Consider the following 22,269-nt stretch of genomic DNA (forward strand, 5'->3'; position numbering starts at 1 on the left):
CCAAAAGGGAAAGTTCTGATTGTTTGCACCCCCCCCCACCAACCTGCCACATTTGACAATTTTTGGGGGAGTGGGTACCTGGTTTTGACACTTCTGGGTCAAACCACCACAGTGATATGGGAGGACATTCGGCCCCTCCTCTTTCCCCCTGCAGCTTTCTGGGAACAAATACAGGTCATCAATACATGTGGGATCAATCACAAAGCACACTGTGGCTCGCACATGCGCAGTAGGAAACCGGCAGTAAAGCCTTCCCTTACCTAAGATGATGGTGCCTGCACCCAAAGCCAATTGTAGAATTGGCTTGAGTGAGAACATGACGGTTTGTAGCTGCTGACTTCATTTTTTTCAGGGGAGACGAGAGCTCCACTTTAAAATAAGCAGAGCTGTGTTCAAGGAGGGATATACAATTAATGAACATGGGCTGCATAGGGCTAAGCTTCAAAAGTAGTGGTGAGAAAGCAGGTAGCCAGCAAACATTGAGCCAGATGCAACCCATTGCTTCCTTTCATTTTTGCTTTATATTAACTATCAGATCTCAAGCATGGGTGGGTATTTTTAAGCTGGTTTTCAAAAGAGTTATATTGTTTAGATGTCCTTCCTTTCCTAGGTGTCACAGTCTCTTTAAATAACAGTTAATCGAATCATATGGTATTAAAGCAAAAGTATGGATTTATAAAAACAAAAAAAAACACTTAGCCAGTTATAAAATAACACTGTCCAATTGTTTTCTTGCAGCATATATGGAAGACCTTGCCAGATGTGTGGAGCAAAGTAGAAGGTTAATTATAGTGCTAACGCCAGATTACGTCATCAGAAGAGGCTGGAGTATTTTTGTGCTGGACAGCAGACTCCATAACATGTTGACCAGTGGTGAAATTAAAGTCATAATAATAGAATGCACCAACCTGAGGGGAAAAGTGAACTATCAAGAGGTGGAATCACTAAAACACGCCATCAAACATCAGTCACTCATTAAGTGGGATGGTCCAAAAAGCAGCAAACTCAATTCAAAATTTTGGAAGCGCTTAGTCTATGAAATGCCCACAAAAAAGAAAGAAGTGCTATCTAGGCAGCATGTCATGGATAGTGGGGAGCGAAGTCTTTTTGGAGACCTGCAAACTGTACCCTCCATTGCCATAACAGGGACATCTAGCACGCTGGCACCACCTCAAGAAATTACAGGTTACCATCATGCAGAGGCCATGCAAATGAGACATTTCTGCAGAGTTTATGAGAAACCAGCTCCACCTTTGTCAGTAGCACCTCTAGGTAATCACCATACATATTGCAACATACCATTAACGCTGCTCAATGGACAGCTGAGCCACAACAGTGTGGGCAAAGACCCGCAGGAGTACCACGGCAACAATACTCTGATACCAATCACTTCAAGAGAGCTTGGCATTTCCAGTGATATCTGGTAGTACAATGTAAAACATAGACCTGTTGTTTTTTTTCTGCTGTTCAAGCTCTCAAAAGTTTTAAAGAACCTAAATTCATGCCACAGGAGTGCCAAAACATGCTTTTAAGCAGTGGCAGATTTACTCAGTTTTCTACTGGAACAATTTGTTTACAACAACAAAAGTATTGATATCTACTTTTTCTTTTTTAGTTCCAACATAGTTATAAGAACTACAGTGTAAATGTTTTCTTGCTACGTCAGGCAAAACAAAAACACATTATAAATATTTTAGATTAGACGTCGCAATCTGACGGACTTAAATACAGTATTCGAAGACTTGAGTATTTCTATATATTTAAAAAAAAATTTCAGTACATTTGAAACAAATAAAAAAAAAAAATTAAGTATAGTGACTTTTTAGACTTCTAATTATGCAATTATCATAGCACATTCTAAAAGCATTTATTTGTAAAGAAGGGATTGTGGTAAGGGTCTGTGGGCCCCATCTGAACCTGTCACATGGCCATGATTTTCAGCCAATAAAAATGCACAACGAATTCTACATAGTAGTGAAATATTTCAGTGCTAGAGAGATATTCAGACTCGTAAGTCTCTGGCAGGGTTATTTTTTGCACACCAGGCTGTTTTATGTCATTCAAGCACAACATTGTCATCACTGTATACATACTGGAAGCATGATTTTTTTTTTTTTTTTTTTTGAAAACAGTTTAATAACCAGTATGAAACACTGTTAAAAATAAACACATTTAAAAGGTGCAATTTAATAAGATCTCCTGGGCAAGAATTATAAATGGAAATACTACATATGTTGCTGGTTGATGCATCACTCACTAGATATTACCGCAAACTAAATTCAGAGCTAGAAATTCAGTTTTGGGTAAAGTTAATCCCAACTCTAGCTCTTTTTTTTAACTTAGAAGCCAGAACCCATCCCTACTCTAACCTGTCAGATTAAATTGCCTTGGTGTGTCCATGCAGGGGAGATTCTAGTGACACTTTGTTATATCCTGATACACAAAACTGGTTTCTATGCAGAGCTGCATCAGATTCTGCATGCTCCAATCAGCTTCCAGGTTTTATTGCCAAAGCTTAATTGAACAAACTAAAGTTAGAAGCTGATTGGTTACCATACACAGCTGCACCAAGTTCTGAGTGCACCAGTTTTCACAAATATTCCCCATGGTGTCGCTAGGACAAGAAGCATAAAAATACTTGTGGGACACAGACTGGTAAAAACAGGACCATGTTTCATCTTATAAAAAGGTAATTTCTGTCTCCATTGGTGACATTTTACCATATTCCTATAGCAGTGACAGAGGGGCAAGGTCTCCAAAAGGAACTTAGTCAATCAAATAATTAATGACTGTTTGGGTTACGAGTGGCTTAAATTAGCTCTGGTATTTCAGCAGGTTGCAAGGTACACTGGGCTCTACTTTGCAATCTTGGTGCAAATGAGACCTAGGAAAAAAAGGAGATGGCAATTAACAAAAACTTTATTTTACTGAACTTCACTGTGTTGCTCATGAAAAGATCACTTTCCCTGCCTGCAATAAATTCTGATAGAAGAACAGTCGTTATTGTCCTTCAGCAAAATAGAATTTTCCTGCTTTTTTGCCATCTCAATTTCCAGTGTAAATTTCAAAATGATTGTGTGTTTCCCTATAGGAACAGCACAGATCTTCCATCAAACAACTTAATAAATAAGGCCAAGTACGCTTTACCAGTTTCATAAATACCATATTAGCATCAGATAAGACTATGCACTATCATCCACACTGTCTCCTGCTGACTATTCTGCACAGTCTTCTCATAGAGGCTTAATAAAAATTTGCAATTCTAAACAATGATTTATTAGTAGAGACCTTTTGAATGCAATTATGATTCATGAGTGCCCATTAAATGATAGGCATTAGCTGATATATTTTCTAGACATACGTTTCTCCATAGTGGCAAACAACAATGATATGCATTTAGCTATTGTGGAGCTTTAAGCTGAGCTCCAGTTTTACCTTTTATCTTGCACAGTTGTACAGGTTCCTCTCCTATACTGAAATAGCTTACTCTAATGCAAATTATGGGAAGTTAACAACATGCAGTGAAATCAGACACTACAGCAAGTCAGATAGAGGCTGCCTTGTTTGCTGGCTGGAGGACACGCATCATCATCTAGCTCTTTGCTCCCCAGCCAAACTGTCCTTGGTCCTTTCATTTATTGCATTTAGGTTCTTGCAGTCATGGAAGCTCAGCTTTACACGTGGGCATTGCCACAACTTCCTGTATTCAGGAAGCTAGCTATAGCACCCTGCTGGCCCCTACCGAAATCTGTCTACACTGCATAAAGAAGTACAGATAATGTCACTGGGTCTAAAACAAGTTCTGGTATGTAGAGAGAAGTGTTTTAGCATGTTAATGTGGGGGGAAAGGAGGAATGAGGGAAGACAAAATATAAACAGATTAAACTTCAGATTTAATTTCACTCATCATTGGCACATGTGACACAAAAACATATGCAGCATGGTAGCTACCATTTTTCAGAAGGAAGGCAGCAATGACATAACATGTACGTCTCTCTCTGACAGGTGTGTTCTTAAAATGTATTCAAATTAAAACCTAGAAAATATAATTAAATAATTGCCATTACTTCAGAAGCACACAAGACAGTTCACTGCAGGGTATACACATTTGTGTAAAGCCTGACCAGACCATTCAATATGTCCAGACAAAGTTGTTTTATTTTTTTTTTGTATTGGACACAGTGATGAGGATTGGAACTTCTTTCATGTCCTCATTGCTGTGTGAAGCTCTTCTCTTCACTTCCTATACCCTGATACAACATGGTCACCAAAACAGGAGACGTGCTGTGCTTTGTGAATGGTTCCACAGTCTTCTGGGACCTGTGAAGTGACCCAGGAGGCTGCAGGGGAAGGAGATGGGCCAAACGTTTGGCTTAGATTGCTGCAGCGCATCTGACAGAAAGTGGGAAAGGGTATCTGTCAAAACCAGCTCCCCCAAAAAGTGCCAAATGTGGCAAGGAAGGGGGGGGGAGGAGGCAAACAAGTAGAACTTTCCCTAAAAGGGGAAGGTCTGCTTTAACATGTATCAGTACTACTTGGACAAAGAAGGTAGGCCTCCAAAAGAGTTTCCTGAAAAATTAACTGTTGTTGAACAGAAAAGCATCAAAGACAGTGCTCAGCTGTTTTTTACTTTCCCCACCATGCCCCTAATAAAAAAAAAGGGAGGAAAACACATTATGCTGTAAGAACAAAAACAATTATGGGAAAACTCTGCAACAGGATGACAGAGAGCAGTAACAAAATTGACAAGATAATTTTTTTTTAGTCCTCAATTCAAAATTAAATTTTTTTTAGATTCTAGATTATCTGTAACTTCCATATCTGTAGTCATAAATCATGTGTTATATGCTGCTACTTTCAGGTAATTGAACATCAACAAAAGCTTTGCTAAGAACCCTTCCATTCACTTCATGGTACTCCAGTTTTGTAGCACAGAAGAAGGAGAAAATGAGAACGAGGAGGTGCCTGTGTCCTGTACTGTACTCCAAGACATGAAATTTCTACGAAAATCAGATTTCCCATTTTTTTAATTGTACTGTACAGGACACAGGATCTGTAATCATAAACCATGGGACATCCCCAAGCAATTAACTGAGGAGTGGGCAGCAATAAAGCAAACAGCGGCAAACAGGCCCACATGAAAATAAGGGTCAATGGACCCAAAACTGTCAGATGACAGCTTGAAGCACTTTGCAGCCGAAGCCTACATCAGCAAATGCCTGTTGATCCAACCAGTAAAACCTTGAGAAGGCAGGAACAGAAGATTAGATGGCAGCTTTGTCATCTTGATTCAAGTTTAAGTGATATGAACTTTTGTACTAGGCTTTCCTCCATACACATTTAAGAATTTACTGCCTGGAGAGTGCTAAATTTATCATTATCAAAAAGAAGCTGCCTAGGATCAGGACAGGGTCCACCCATACTATATTTCAATCATGGATCTGCTTCTTTGAAGGAAAAATCACTTTAGGGTATAACCATTAAAACCAATTTTCACTTCTATAAGTCCAGCACTATCACACCCACATGAAGCAGATTTAGAATCCAGGGAAAAGTCAGAGGTCAAAGTGGCAAATTAACATGAGCAATACCTTGTATAATGGTCTTAACCATTCATTTCCAAAGACTTTTGGCTTGACACACTCTTGTTAAGGAAGAAACATGTCCCTTTAGAGTATCAAGAGCCAGATGCTTGTTTAGACTACTGTAGACGGGAGTATTCTATTCCACATATCCTGGCCTTCCTCCAAAGTGCTGAGGTAACTGCTTTCACACCAGCCATAATAGGTAATCTGAAATTTCAATTCGTAATGAAACAAATCACACATGTTTTGCAGATATACTTCTTGCAATCTCGGCAGAAATGGCAGGTGAAAGTGTGATGCTTGCAAATGCCTTCTGGCTGACAATGTTGCATTTGGGAAAACCCACCAAATTCAAAAAGATAAACATTACTTTCCAACAATGTATTAAAGACATTTACATAGTGGGATAACACAGTAAGTGAATAACAGTCTAAATGTAAAACAGGACAATTTACAGGGAAACCCTGTCTTACCTTATCCAGGCCCTGGTATGGATCCTAAGAGATATATCAAGGGCAACTGATCTGGAAACTGCTAGAAAGACCTGCGGCAATAGGCAGTTGAATCTTGATAGAACTGTCAGTCGAAGTATTGAAGAAAAATTAAAAGAACTGCTGTAGGAACTCCTCCAGAATAAAAGAAGTCTTCACCTAAGTACATTAGCAAAAACTGGAGTCCCACAGAGTGAGTTGGGCTATATGGTAGTGCACTAGGGGTCATTCCCAGCAAAGTTTTTGCCAGTGTCCAATCACTTGAAGGTGGTGACAAATAATCCATGGTCTTTGACTACAGATCCTGTGCCTTGTACTGTACAATTTCTGCAAAAGTTTTGGCTGAAGATGCAATATAAGTACTAGTCCGGGGTCTTTTCTCTTTAGAACTGCAGGTCAACATTGTGCTCCATGCTAAATAAACTAATTAAAGGAGTTCTATGGTCACAGCATACACTCATTTTAGTACATGAACATTGTAAAAGCAATACAAACAATAGTTACATTTGTCAATCCAATATAAGCTTACTTGAAAAAAATCAATTTCAATGCTGCATGTCTGCTGGCTAGCTCTTTACACAACGTCTTGGATTCCATGCATGCTTTGCAGCTTCTCTTCTTTTTACTTTTAGTTTCTTAGGATAACATATCCCATGGTAACTTGCTACCTACAAGCAGTGATTTTATACAGAGTGTGCCTCCTGCAACTGCTCCTCTCAGCACCTCTGTAGTTCAGAAACAGGCACTGTGTGGGATCTTGACAAAGTTTACAAACTTCAGGATTGTTCAGATTAATAGGCATATTAAAATATGATGTGGAAAGAAATATATAATTTTAAACCTTGACATTAGATATATTTAAATAGTTTTTTCATTTATTCCCTTTTCAATTTATTTTATCAAAAAAAGCAAATCAGAACAATTTAAATAAAACACTAGGATATGGATTACATTCAAGGAAGGCATAATGTAAAGAGCTTAGCGTCCCATGAACAGGAATCAGCAGTATCAATAAATGTTTACTAATGTCTGGAGTGCAGCAGTGGCCATTTTCTATGAATATATAGTGAGTAGGTTTCAGTCTTTGTGTTTATCCTGAAGGTAAAAGTAGCAAAACCCTGACCCATATCTGATAGCTGTGAACTTTGCTTCAATTTGTACTTACGGGTATTCCAGTAACAGTAAGAAAACTGTACAGCGACTGAGACTGCTTAGTCCAATTTATATTTGTAAATCTGTTTCTGACCACTCCAGTTAATGGCAAGAAATGTCCCTGCCTTCTGTGCTTACTTAACATACTTTGTAGTATTGTGAGCAGCTATACTAGATATCGCCTGTACGGCAATCATGTGGTGAGCCTCACCTACAGTTAATATCATTTGTATGATCTCTGTTAGATCTGCCAACAACTGTACATTACAAGGGTCTGCCTGCTTGTATACAGATTGGATTGTTTAGGTAGGTCCATGTATTACATACAGTAGTTTTGGTAGTTCTAAAGTTGATTGTACAGAAATTGAGTGGTCAATCTGTAATGTGTGTGGTAACCCTTAAGAGGATATCACTGTAGGTGATGTCCTTCACTCTTCCTATAATGCCTTAATAACATACAGAGGAACTGCAGAATTTACAAAGTCAACACAGTTTAACTTTGTATAAAAGCATCCATATTCAGCAGGGTTTATAATTCTTCTGGGTATACTGCAGTCTCTAGTCTTGTGATTTTCTGAGAACTACAAAGTTCTACTACTGGGAACATACCAACCTGCATTAGATTTAAGGCCATTCAGAAAAAGGAGGGTTCTGCCAAATATGCTACTAAAACATGCAAAGAATCTGACTGCATAATATTTGACTGGAGTGTGCCTTCAAGGGGCAATACACTTATGGTCTGACTTCTGCTTCCTCTGTAATCATAGCTTTTGAATGATGCATCTGCCAGCGACCGTATAATAGTATCTCCATTTTTAAATAAGAGGACAAGTCCTGCTCTTTTATATTTCTCCAATAAAGGAATAATCCTGTAGGTGTTGTTATTTCAATTAGAAAATATGACAACACACTATGGAAAATGCCAGCAATAGGACTGACAACAAAAGCAATAGCTGAGTCTTCAGGTGTGTTAATTTAATAGTTTTACAATTGCATTGATAATCAAGCAGAGTGTGTCTCCGTCCCTCTGCAGTTCAGGTAAAAGTTTATAGTATTTTGTTGAAGTGGGAATATGTGTGTATAGGTGATATACATATTAATCAATGTAAACTTGTACTTTTCATTATTTGCTGTCACATTGATGCCTGAGCTGAAACAAGAGTGACCCAAGAAATCAGTTTGCTAATAAAGGTGTCATCTGAACTGAACAATCTTCAGGTTTTCACTTCGTGGAGGTTGGCTACCTTGGGTGTGAATGTATTGGCTGTAGCATGATTAATGTACATCATACACAAGTTGGATAGATGACCACCCAGACATGATTCTCAGAGGTGTCAAACTCAATCAATTTGCATATCCAGTATTCTGTACATAAAATAATCTCCATATACCCTGTCTATGAAGCAATACAAAGCTTTCTGGACTATCTATGCCATTTCTGTACACACAGATTGCCACTTAAGTGTACTGAAGTAATCTGCATTAGGTGTGTGGCTAAAGTCGGCTACTATCCCACCACTCTCAATTGTGTACTAGGGATCTGATCATAAATCTGTTTTCTAAATGGACGCTTCATCCTGCTGATATAAAAAGCTCCACATCCAGTACTTTCCTAGGATTTTTTGCACTTCCACACAGACAGGTATATTGTGTAATCAAAAGTGTTGTCACAGTCTGTTTTCAGTGTTTAACTCCAAATAACAGAGTGTCTGTCCTGTTGACAAGCCTTATGATATGCGTTCTTTAAACTTGACTTTCTAAATGGAAGGGTCGATGAAAAATGTCCTTACTAAAGCTCATAGTACATTTGAGATTGTTATTCTGTGAGATGAGCACCATAAATTTGTTGGATTCCTCCAATGAACCCTACCAAAGGACAAGTACATCATCATTGTAGCTGTGCCATGAAAAAACGTGACATGCTCCCACCCCAGTTAAAGGTTTTCATACTAGAGGAGATAACAAGTCCCCATCACTACTCCCTGCACCTGGAGGTAATGGGAGCTCTGAAACAAAAATTAATTTATAGTTAGATACAGTGTAATTCTGTTTTGAGTACCACAAACCAAAAAGCACCATTTTATTAATTTTTTATTTTCAAAGCAAGCTCCCCCATCTATACATATCTCCATGCTTTATTTTGCTGAGAAATCACTAGCAAATTCTGACCGTGGCCACCTTAAGTAAGGGCAGATGATTCACGTAGCAATTACTTCCTGGTATCCATCTGACCTTAGCTAAGCATACCCTTCGGCCTGTATGCCTGAGCTAAGAAAACCCCTCCCCCCCTCCTGGGATGTATGACATATTTGCCTAGGCATGGAAACCAGAAAAAAGTAAAGAAATGTAAAAAGGCAGTTTAAAACAAGTAAATATGATATACTATCCTATGTATTTACTAATGCTAGCAGCACAAAGATTCAAAATAGTCAATGTTGATTGTGTTGAAATTATTGAGGCATATTTTAAAGTGGAACTTCACTCACACAAATTCATTTAGTTGCCAACTTGTTAATACATTTTTGAGTGAAATGGGACAAACTATTTGAAGACTTATCTGGTGAGGAAGACTTATCTAGTGGGGATACTTTTTATACAGGGTCTTGTACCCCTAGTATTCCTCACCAGATAAGTACCCGGAGAGACAACTATGTCATCAATTACTTAAAAAAAAAAAAGTATAGTATTTTGTATGGAAGAAGGCAGTTTTGCCAGATGTAGAAAGAGATGGTAATCTACCCATTTATTAGCATTTTCTGTAGAGCAACAATTTCCTGACATATTCAGACATACATTGCTTCCAGAAAGTATTCCCAGCGCTTAACTTTTGCCACATTTTGTTATGTTACATCCTTATTCCAAAAGGGATTAAATTAATTTTTTTCCTCAACATTCTAAAAACAATGCGTTAGTTTTGAAATCTGCAATTTTTAAAAATAAAAAAAAACTAATGAAAAAAAAACACATGCACATAAATATTCCCAGCTTTTGCTCAATACTTTGTTGAAGCACCAATTACAGCCTCAAGTCGTTTTGAGTATGATGCTACAAGCTTGGCACACCTATTTTTGGGCAATTTCTCCCATTCTTCTTTGCAGTACCTTTCAAGCTCCATCAGGGTGGATGGGGAGCGTTGGTGCACATCCATTTTCAGATCTCTCCAGTGATGTTCACATTGTGAATGTCTTGGATTGGCTCAGCCAGAGCCCGGACCTGAACCCAGAGTTTGCCACTCTTTTGTTATGTGGGCTGTGTGCTTAGGGTCATTGTCCTGTTGAAAGATTAACCTTCGCCCCAGTCTAAGGTCCAGAGCGCTCTGGAACAGGTTTTCATCAAGGATGTCTCTGTACATTGCTGCAGTCATCTTTCCTTTGATCCTGACTAGTCTCCCAGTTCCTGCCACTGAAAAACATCTCCACAGCATGATGCTACCACCACCATGCTTCACTGTAGGGATGGTATTGGCCAGGTGATGAGCGGTGCCTGGTTTTCTCCAGACATGATGTTTGGCATTTAGGCCAAAGAGTTCAATCTTTGTTTCATCGGTCCATGAGAAACAAAACTCTCTGGTCTGAAAGTCCCTCAGGTGCCTTTTGGCAAACTCTAGGTGGGCTGCTATTTGCCTTTTACTGAGGAGTGGCTTCCGTCTGGCCACTCTACCATACAGGCCTGATTGGTGGAGTGCTGCAGAGATGGTTGTTCTTCTGGAAGGTTCTCCTCTCTCCATAGAGAATCACTGGAGTGCTTTCAGAGTGACCATCAGGTGCTTGGTTACCTCCCTGGCTAAGGCCCTTCTCCCTCGATTGCTCATTTTAGCTGGGCGGCCCGCTCTAGGAAGATTTCTGGTGGTTCCAAACTTCTTCCATTTACAGATGACGAAGGTCCCAATGAACACAGTGGCCTCTAATGCTGCAGAAATGTTTTCTGTACCCTTCCCCAGATCTGTGCCTTGATACAATCCTGTCTTGGAGGTCTACGGCCAATTCCTTGGACTTCATGGCTTGGTTTGTGCTCTGACAAGCACTGATAACTGTGGGCCCTTATATAGACATGTTTATGCCTCTCCTAATTATGTCCAATCAACTGAATTTCCCACAGGTGGACTCCATCCTTGAGACGTTTCCACAACTTGATTGAACAGTGGGAACAGGATGCACCACAGCTCAATGTTGAGTGTCATGGCAAAGGCTGTGAATACCTATGTACATGTGTTAGTTTTTTTTTTTTTTTTAAATCTTTGCAATTTATTAAAAATAAAAAACAAAAAAAAAGAAAGTTTTCATGTTGTCATTATGGGGTATTGTTTGTAGAATGTTGAGGAAAAAAATGAATATAATTTTGGAATAAGGCTGTAACATAAAATGTGGCAAAAGTTAAGCACAGCGAATACTTTCTATGCACTTCCCAAAACTCTCAACAATATTGCACAATCATCTACTCTATACAGTGCATCCAGAAAGTAGGGATTCCATATATAGGTGGAACTGGAAACATGCTTGGAAAGGTGAAGAGAGACTGTAGAGAGAAATGCTTCTCACTCCTCTGATAAATCAGTTACATTTTGGCTTATACTGGGTCTGAAATTGTAATCAGTTTGCTGGGTAAGCTACACATAAGAGAGAAACCTACAATTAATAGCTTGCATGTATAGGAATATATCATTGTATGAGACTGATCACCTACTTACTATTACAGTTAGAATGTTCCTAATGGATACCATTGATTTATGCATAGTCAACATAGGCTTTTCCATGAAAAAAATTGTGTTTCCTTATCATACATTACAGGACACAGGGGTATTCAGGAACCCAGGGTTATGCTGCCACCTTACAGAGACTGGACACTGGCAATGCTGCCACCTTACAGAGACTGGACACTGGCAATGCTGCCACCTTACAGAGACTGGACACTGGCAAAACAAGGCTGCTAGGACAGTCTTGCATAACCCTAGCCAATCCCGGCATGCCTTCAGTTTTTATCTAGTATCTTTAGGAGACAGACATCTCCCTACTCAGAGAAGCAAAACCTTGTTTACCTTTCCTCAAGATTTGTTCTTTTCTAGCAAGTTTCTTCATGTGGTACAGAGACCTGAGAGCTAATTTTTCAACTTTTTTGGATTGGCATGCCATTGGCATCACCTCAGAAGCCATACTGGAACCTATGGTGAAGGAGAAGTGTAGCAGTCCTGTTAATTAAAGTAGTGCAATGGACACTGCATTAGACGGCCCCCCCTTGGTACCACTGGTGTAACATTGGTGAGAGCCGCAAAGTGTTTTACAGGTCCAAGTCCAGGTCCATGGTTTACATTTTGGTGGTCCTCTGTCCCTGAAGTCTCCTGAGGAAATTCCCACTGGAGAGTTTGCATTGGTGAGCTTGTTTCCATGCCAGGGGTAGTGTCAACCTTTTAGACTTCCATCGGTAAGTACTAAGGCTTTTCCCTGCTTGTGTGTTCTTTCCCTCATGCTTGAGGTTTGAGACACTTTAAAATGTGTGGTAGCACCTTGCAGCATTCAGAAGGCACATGCTACAGATTCTGAGGAATGTTGAGAAGCCCCAAAGGATGTCAGTGACTCAATTTTTAATGTGGTCCTGTGCACCTTCTACAGGGTGCAACCCATTTGGGCGGTATCCCAAAAACATGATTTTGTGTGCATGCATACCCTCCCTTGAATTTTCTGCTCTGGACCTTGCCAGGAGCCAACTAAAGTAGGACAAAGTTGTTCCTTCTTTAATTCTGGTCTCTGCTATAGGACAACTGTAGTCTCTTCCTGCTGTGTCAGGCATTTCTGAGCACCCCTTTGGGAACATCCTGAATTGCATAAAGCAGTATGGTGAATCATGGGCACAAGAGCAGTGGTTCTGCAGTCCTTGCCAAATTACAATCCACTATCTGCCCTGGAGTGGCTTCACCACTGTTTACTGTTACTAAGGCCAAAGGAGGCTTTGGCCCCATGCTTGTCCTCAAGGTTCTTAATAGATATCTGCCATTTGTTTTCTTATGAATCAAAATTTTTTACTATTGTGATTCAGAATTTGGATGAATCCGTAATTCCAAATAATGAAATATTCATCCAAATGTAAATGAATCTTCCGAAATAGTGAAACAAAATTTGTCCGAAATAACAAAATTCGAATTTGAAAACGAATATGAAATGTAAACATATTGCAATTCTTAGATGTGAAAAATTTGTCAGCCGCATTTGAAATGTACAAAAAATTAATTTGAATGCCGATTCAAATTTTCTGACTTCAGTCAAATTGATTTCAATTCAACCCGAATTAAAAAAGTTTAAATCAAATTTGAAAAGGAATAAAATGAAACTAAACGAATTCCAAAAACAAATGTAGCCTCCCTGGCGGTATTCCCGAGTGTAAAGTTTCAGTACCACAAGCGGTAACCCCAAGCTACACTTGGGCTTACCATGCGGGGCTGCTCCGGGATCCCTCGATCACTTACCTTGTCCTGCGCTCCCGCAATGTCCCTCCTGCAGTGTCCCCAGCAATGTAATCCGGTGGGCGGATGCTGGCATCTGTCATCTGGGTTCCATCCTATGCGAGCGTCGGGACGTACGGGGGACGGAACGGCGGGAAATTTGAAAATGACAAAAAGTGACATTCACTAAAATCACATAGTATAACATTACTGTATCAAACCATTTCACATACATTTTGGCTCTAGTGCTTTGTCCTGTGCCCTGCCTGCATTTTTACTGTTCTTTCTGCCTGGAAACTGAGAAATGTCCATGGCGTCCAAAAAGCGTCCCTTTAGGTCAAAAGCGGTTTTAAACCAGCTAGAGAACAGCGATAGTAAATTAGAACCACTTACAGAATTAAGTGATGATTTGTGGGGAAATTCGCCATTAGACACTGAAAAGGATTTTGCGACTTTGCTCAGCGATGTGCGAACATGGCGCTCTATTTCAAATTTCAGTGTTTTTGGTTTGATTATATTATTGAATTAAATTTATTATTATTATATATTTTTTTATGATTATTAAATTATAATTTATGATTTTGCATTTCAAATTTTAACATACCCGGGATGTTTACTAGACTCTTGTTCGGACAGATTTCAGTGAGTTATTCCTAAAAATTACAGGCCTACAATATAAAACGCCAAAATTTCCATGCAAAATAATGGTACCACTTTCAGCACCAAAAATCTGAAATAATCATACCGCCAGTGAGGTTAACTAAACAAACATTATTTAATTAACAATTCGAAACAAAAAACACATTTCACACACATATCTAGTTCTCAGCACATTTCTTCAGTTACAAAAATTCCACATGACTTTAACAAAGTCTGTCTTTGTCTTTTTTATTCTAGGAGATTTTCTGACCTCCTCTGACATCAAGGATGCTTCCTACTTGTCCTTATCCTGTGCATCTATGCTTACTGGTGGCAAACCACACTACCAGTTCATTGTTCTTGCCATTGGACTGTCCACAGCACCTCCAGTATTCCCCAAAGTGCTGGGCCCTGTACTTGCTTTGCATCACTCTCAAAGTATTCTCATTATGGAATACTAGGATAAATTTTTACTGAGAGAACAGTTAGCACTGGCTTTATAAGCCAATGTCTGACAAACTATTCAAACTTCTCAGAGGTTTTGGCTAGATCTTGAACCTGCAGAAATCAGTTTTGGAATCGGCTTAATGCTTGGAGTGTCTGGGCTTATTCTTGGATTATGCCCAGTTCAAATTTTTTTCTGACAAAATGCTTCAGGTTTCCTACTCCCACAGTTGGACTCTACAGTCCAGGAGCCATCCTAGTCTCCACCTTTATATGAGGGTCCTGGACTTGGGGGTAGCCTCCTTTGAGACAGCCCATTTGTCTAACTTTACTCCAGACTGTTGCAGCTCAACATTTTGTCTGCATGGGATTAGAAGACTTAGTCTGGTCATTGGCATTAGGGAAATGGGAAGATCCACAGAATAACTCAGGCCTGGGGGTTCATGAGTCCAGCCCTGGAGTCAAGAAATTCCTTCCTCCCACTGCTGTGGTAGGTTCTAACAATAGGTACCAGCCTATCGCGCTGGAGAGAAGCTCTGGTCACCCTCTCAGTGCAAGGGACATAGTCACTGGAGAAAGCTCAACCCCCAGTCAACATCCTGGAAAGATGAGTGTTTTGGTTATACCTGCCATGCTGGACCTTTGGACTGCAGGGTTATCTGATCTGGATTCAGCTAATCTATGCCACGACTGTAGTGATTGGGATGGAGGGCATAGCGGAGTTTTACACCAAACTGGGCCAGGCTGAACATTTAATTGGGGCGTTGTTCTCTGTCTTGTGCTGAAATGCCCCAAGGAGATTTGCCTCCACAGAACTGAATTTGTAGCTGAGAGAAAAAAAATTGAAAAGTGCTCACCAGTTTCCCTTAGAGTGCGTGAAACACTTGTTGTAATTTCTGAGGGTAAGAACAATTTGTTTCTCATTTCACTATCTCTAGGTTTATACAAAACAACTCCTCATTTAAGCCAGTACACCCGAGGATAGGGTTTTTGCATATCCTGTCAGGGTGCACACCACAAGTTCATTTGATGCTAAAAAGCCCATGAAGCACTAATTGTCAGATTTTCATATTGCAAGCTGCCAACTGATTTTTTTTTGTAGCATGTTTGCCACGTTTAACTGGTGGATAGTAATTAACAAGTAATTAAAGCTGAAGTTTAACTAAAAAAATTCCCTACAGCTTTAGTCACATCACTTACCTGTAAGGAATTATGTTCCACATTGTGCATGCAGGTGGATCCTGTAGAAATCTTAACTGCCTGTCCTCTCACTTTCTTTGAGCTTCCAGTGCTGTAATAGTTAACAGCTTTGAGTCTTCAGGCAGAATAGCAGTACAGATGGTCCAACAGGGTCAAGCCCTCTCTATTCTCCTCCATTAATCAGTTGTCGACCACAGATAGCTGAATGATGGCTACACTGCAGCTGGCCAGTTCTGGGAGGGCATCATATTATGTCCTCCCAGAACGCTCTCTCCTGCACACCCCCAGCGATCTCTGTGATCACTGTGTCCTATGGACACAGCTGATCACGTGATGTGGTAAAAGGCCAATCACAGCGGCTTTTTACCACGTGATCAGCCGTGTCCAATGACACACTGATCACAGGGATATGCAATTGCCGGTTCTTGGCTGCACTTTCCTCACGCTGTCAGAACGTGAGGAAAGTACTGCCGAGAACCAGCAGTTGTCAGAGCAGGGATTGGCACTGATGATCAGTGCCCTGATGATCGGTGCCCAGCAGTGTCAACCCTCAGTTCCACCCACCAGTGCCCAGCAGTGCCATCCACCAGTGCCCAGCAGTGCCACCCACCTGTGCCCATCAGTGCCACCCACCTGTCACCCAACTCTGCCCATCAGTACCACCCAACTGTGCCCATCAGTGCAGCCCAGCAGTGCTGACTATCAGTACCCATCATCAGTGCCGTCTATCCATGCCACCTCGTTAGGCAGCACTGATGTGCGTTGATGAGGCTGCACTGAGAGTGCTGCCTATCAGTGCCCATCAGTAAAGGAGAAAAATTACCTGTTTGCAAAATTTTATAATTGAAAAAAAAAAGGTTTCTTTGTTTCTAATTTTTTGCTCTTTTTTTGTTTATAGCGCAAAAAATAAAATCCCCAGCCGCAAGTAAATACCACCAAAAGAAAGCTTGCGAGAAAAAAAACAATAAAAATTTCATATGGGTACAATGTTGCATGACCACTCAATTGTCATTTAAAGTGCTTCAGTACTGAAAGCTGAAAATTGGCCTGGTAAGGAAGGTGGTATAAGTGCCAGGTAGGCAAGTGGTTAAAAAAGTTATTTCACTGAATACACTACTTTAACGCAATCTGTAAATTGGAGGGAGAATACTGTAACTGATCAGACACTGCCCACTCTCTTGAAGGTGGCAACACAACTCAATATTCCTAAATGCTTTCTGTGTCCTGTAATTACTTCAAGAAAAAAAAAACAATTTTCTGCAACCAAAAAAAAAAAAAAAAAAGAGTAGGTTTGAAATGTTGTACGGTCAAAAACTGCACATCTTCAGTTGCAATATAAGTGAAACAACAGCAGCTTACATGATTAACTACACTAGCAGAGAACCATGCAATTCCAGTAGGCACTAAAGAGTAATTATAGCTATCAGATACATTGTCTGTTATCCCTTAGGTCACCATTTTAGATATGTTGATTGATCAGTCAAGATTCAACATAAATCAGCTATATTTCAAGTACCAAATGTAAGGTTATTGATTTTCATATACATATGCTTCCAATTTCCAAGTCCTATCATGAGTTATTTATAGTGTGCAGGATACAACAGAACATTAGAGAAAGTTTAAAAATAGAGCTGTATCCTAATGTACTCTGTACATGAGTGTACTTCAAACTTTTTTCAGTCAAGGCACCCTTTAAAATTATGCACTAATGTAATTCTCAAGGCACCCCATTTTAAAATGTAAAAAACTAAACTACGGTAATAGTTTTTTTTCACCAAAAGAACATTGGGGAACTGGAGAAAGTACAGAGTAGGGCAACCAACTGATAAGAGGCATGGAGGAGCTCAGCTATGAGGAAATATTAGAGGAACTGAATTTATTCTCTCTTGAGAAGAGGAGATTAATATGGTACTGATATGGGATATGATCAACATGTATAAATACATCAGTGGTTCATATAGTGAACTCAGTGTAGAGTTATTCACTCTGAGGTCATCACAGAGGACAAGGGGGCACTCTTTACATCTGGAGGAAAATAAATTGAATCTCCAAACACGGAAAGGTTTCTTCACAGTGAGAGCTGTGAAAATGTGGAATAGACTCCCTCAAGAGTTGGTTTTAGCCAGCTCAGTGGATTGCTTTAATAAAGGCCTGGATTGTTTCTTAGTAACCAGTTATAATATGTGTATCTAACATTTATAGGTAAAGTTGATCCAGGGAATATAAAATTGCCTCTCGGGGGATCAGGAAGGAATTTGTTTTCCCAGCAGGAGCAAATTGGATCATGCTTTGCTGGGGGTTTTTTTGCCTTCCTCTGAATCAACTGTGGGTATAGGATTATAACTTTTTTTTTAATGGTTGAACTGGATGGACTTAGGTTACATAGTTACACAGTTAGGTTGAAAAAAGACCAAACACAGCAGCATCAACACACAGGACACTCAACATTATAGGTGATTTATTTTTACAATGCAAACATACGTTTGCATGTTGCTAGAATACTAGTCCATACCATTTCTCTTCTCCCTCAATTTCTCTGCCTCATGTAGCTAATGTGACCCCAGTGCTAGCAGGGGAAGGGGCAAACAAGGATGCTGTACAGGCACCGAGCATCCTCTGTATCAATAATCATTATATACAGTTGCAAGAAAAAGTATGTAAACCCCTTGGGATTATGTGGAGTTTTGCATGAATTGGGCATAAAATGTGCTCTGAACATCATCTAAGTCACAACAATAGAAGAACACAGTCTGCTGAACATAATACTACACAAACATTAGATGTTGCCACGGTTTAATTGCACATAACATGTAAACATTCACAGTGCAGGGAGGAAAAATTATGTGAACCTTTGGACATAATAACTGGTTGACCCTCCTTTGTCAGCAATAACCTCAACCAAACGTTTCCTATAGTTGCAGATCAGACCTGCACAACGATCTGGAGTAATTTTGGACCACTTCTGTTCACAAAACTGTTTCAGTGTAGCAATATTCTTGGGATGTCTGGTGTGATTCGCTCTCTTAAGGTCATGCCACAGCATTTCAATCGGGTTGAGGTCAGGACTCTGACTGGGCCACTCCAGAAGACGTATTCTGTGCTGTTGCAGCCATTTTTTTGTTGAATTACTTGTATGCTTTGGGTCATTGTCCTGTTGCATCACCCATCCTCTGCGGAGCTTCAGTTGGCGGACAGATGGTCGTACGTTTTCCTACAAAATGTCTTGATAAACTCTGGAATTCATTTTCCCATCAATGACAACAATCCGTCTATGCCCTGAGGCAGCAAAGCAGCCCCAAACCATGATGCTCCCTCTGCCATGTTTTACAGTGGGGATGAGGTTTTGATGTTGGTGTGCTGTGCCTTTTTTTCTTCACACATAGTGTTGTGTGTTCTTCCCAAACAACTCAATCTTGGTTTCATCTGTCCACAGTATATTTTGCCAGTAGTGCTGTGGAACATCCAGGTGCTCTTTTGCAAACTTCAAACGTGCTGCAATATTCTTTTTGGACAGCAATGGCTTCCTCTGTGGTGTCCTCCCATGTACTCCATTCTTGTTTAATGTTTTCCTTATTGTAGATGTGTCAACAAAAATTTTAGCATGTGCCAGAGATTTCTGTAGGTCTTTAGCTGACACTCTGGGATTCTTCTTTACCTCATGCAGCATTCTGCGCTGTGCTCTTGCAGTCATTTTTACAGGACGACCACGCCTCGGGAGAGTAGCAACAGTGCTAAACTTTCTCCATTTGTAGACAGTCTGTCTTACCGTGGACACATGAACATAAAGGCTTCTGGAGATACTTTTGTAACCCTTTCCAGCTTCATGCAAGTCAACAATTTTTGATCGTAGGTCTTCTGAGAGCTCTTTTCTGCGAGGCATGGTTCACATCAGACAGTGCTTCTTGAAACCAGTAAACCCAAAACAGGTGTGTGTTTTTTAAGGGCAGGAGAGCTGTCAGCAACACATCCAATATCATCACACTGATTGGAGTCAAGGTTGGCTCACTCCTGGCTCCAATTAGCTCTGGGAAAAGTCATTAAGCTAGGGCCTCACATACTTTTTCCTCCCTGCACTGTGAATGTTTACATGTTATGTGCAATTAAACCATGGCAACATCTAATGTTTGTGTAGTATTATGTTTAGCAGACTGTGTTCTTCTATTGTTGTGACTTAGATGATGTTCAGAGCACATTTTATGCCCAATTCATGCAAAACTCCACGAAATCCCAAGGGGTTCACATACTTTTTCTTGCAACTGTATTATTATTGGTTAAGATGCTGACGGCTGGCCTACACAAGGTTGGAATGCTGTGGCTTTATAAAACAAATCATAAAGCAGGCTTGATCCACCCACCAGCATGACAAAAATGTTTGGCTTTAGAGCAGTTCTTAGGCAGTTTGCCAAGACACCCCTGACCGGACAGCACCCTGGTAGAAAATGTTACTCTATTGTTTACTGTAAGTTTTCATGACAGTCTATAGCAGCCATTTTCAATTACCAAAGAATGAAAATGCTACCAGTAGACAACAGAGGGTCAATGATGTATTTACGCAGTATGGTAAAGTGCTCTGCAGGAAGGCAAGGAACCATACCTTGCATATGCAACTCATCTCCTGGCAGTACTCACGTATGTGAAAGGCTCCATTCACTTTGCACACAGAGAAAATAAATATACCATTAAGAGATGCACAGATTATCATTTATATAGTGTGTATATATATATATATATATATAGTAGTACAAGAGGAAAGTGCACTTTATAGGAGAGACTAAAATCTGCGTCCTGGGAGTTGTAGTTTTTACCCTATCTATGGTATAGGTTAAAGGGAAGGGTCTAGAGTGATTTTCCTGAGTTGAAGGAGGAAGAAAACAGGAGAATCATAGTGGACACTATCCTTGAGTTTTGGATCATTATGGGGAGCCTGCTGTACAGTAAAGAGCCACAAACAAGCTCTTTACTGCACAGCAGATACCACCAGTGGAAGAGGGAAGCCCTATGTGCCTGGGCCGAGTCAGACAGTCTCTGCTTATACAGGACTGGTGAGTGGCCACTGGCCAATTATACACTGCAACCTAACAGGGGGGACAGAATTGCCTGCTAGAAACTCTTTCCTTTTGCATACTTCAAATCTTAAAGAAACACTACCCAGAGTGCTTTAACCCCAGGTTTTTGTTCCCAACAAGCTTGCCAGCAGAAGGTTTAGTACATGTGGACTACTGATTGCTGTCTGTTGCTGGAGTAACCGCCTAGAGGTCCTCTCCACCCCCTTTAATGTACACAGGGCGGCCTATCTAAGAAAGAGGTGGATTATTAAGTGTTTGTTGTTTGCAAAATGCTAATCATCCCAGTTAATCACTACAGTATCTCTACAATATTACTATTTGTTAATGTTCGATCATTAAAAGTTGTCTTATATTCGTTGATGGAGAGCCCATTCCTGTATAGTCATTCCTTCCTGATGTATACACAGATGTGTAAACATAAGTGATGTAGCACTCCCATATCCCTGAGCAGTGGTTAATTTTTCACTAATTATGTAAATTCTGTATATGTATACACATATACAATATACATACACACCTACATTATACATACACACCTACATTTTATCTAAACACCATGCCAACCCATCCTTGAGGACACAAGGACAATCATGTACAAAGAGCATCTAGCACTCAGATGGTGGAGTGTCCTCAAAAGACTTTAGACTGAAATATTTCTCAGTGAGATGGTCAGAGACAGGTACACCAACTCTGTAAGCTTTCACAAAGTTGCACCTTTAAAAATTCTAAACTGAACAGGTATGTGAACCATCAATTTTTGGGAGGCGAGAAAACTTGTGCTGTATTTAAAACACCCCATTAGGAAAGACATTTTGTAATTGTTGATAAATGTCAATTGTTTTTTTACCTGTGTGTGTGTGTTCGTGTCCTTAAAGTGTACTGAAAAGTCATGCTTAGACTCTTATGCCAAAATCCTAGGCTGTCTCCCTTGCAGTTTAATGCTAAGCTTTCCCAATACATAAATGCACATGGCTAAAGACCAGAAAAAAAGATACATTTTTAACCTAAGGCTTTTATTTCCCAAAACAATTTTATGATTAATTGACCCTAAAGATTTTGACTGCTTCCTAATGCTCATTACCCTGACTTGTTACTTATAATTCTATCATATCAGTGTAACCAGTGAGTAGCTGCTTTACATGTACAAGTTTATGGATGCCTTAAAGGGGTTGTAACACTTCAATGGTTTTTTTTTAATTAGGATAATAAACATGTTAACTGCTCTGTGCTTTCTACTGGGGCAGTTGCTGAATAAGAGG

The 22,269-nt window shown here is 39.9% G+C and overlaps 1 protein-coding gene across 1 annotated transcript in view; it reads left to right on the top strand.

Annotated features, from left to right (window-relative positions):
* IL1RAPL2 (interleukin 1 receptor accessory protein like 2) overlaps positions 1–8,431 on the top strand; it is a 1,007,763-nt gene extending 999,332 nt beyond the window's left edge. Inside the window, exon 11 of the mRNA XM_089684924.1 lies at positions 739–8,431. Within this exon, the coding sequence (XP_089541050.1) occupies positions 739–1,427 (689 nt within the window). The 3' untranslated portion in view covers positions 1,428–8,431. The remainder of the gene's footprint in view (positions 1–738) is intronic.
* The last annotated feature ends 13,838 nt before the right edge of the window (positions 8,432–22,269 follow it).

The sequence above is a fragment of the Staurois parvus genome, unplaced genomic scaffold (assembly GCF_062004578.1).
Source record: "Staurois parvus isolate SC_StPar_1 unplaced genomic scaffold, SC_StPar_1.0 ptg000361l, whole genome shotgun sequence".
Lineage (NCBI taxonomy): Eukaryota > Metazoa > Chordata > Amphibia > Anura > Ranidae > Staurois > Staurois parvus.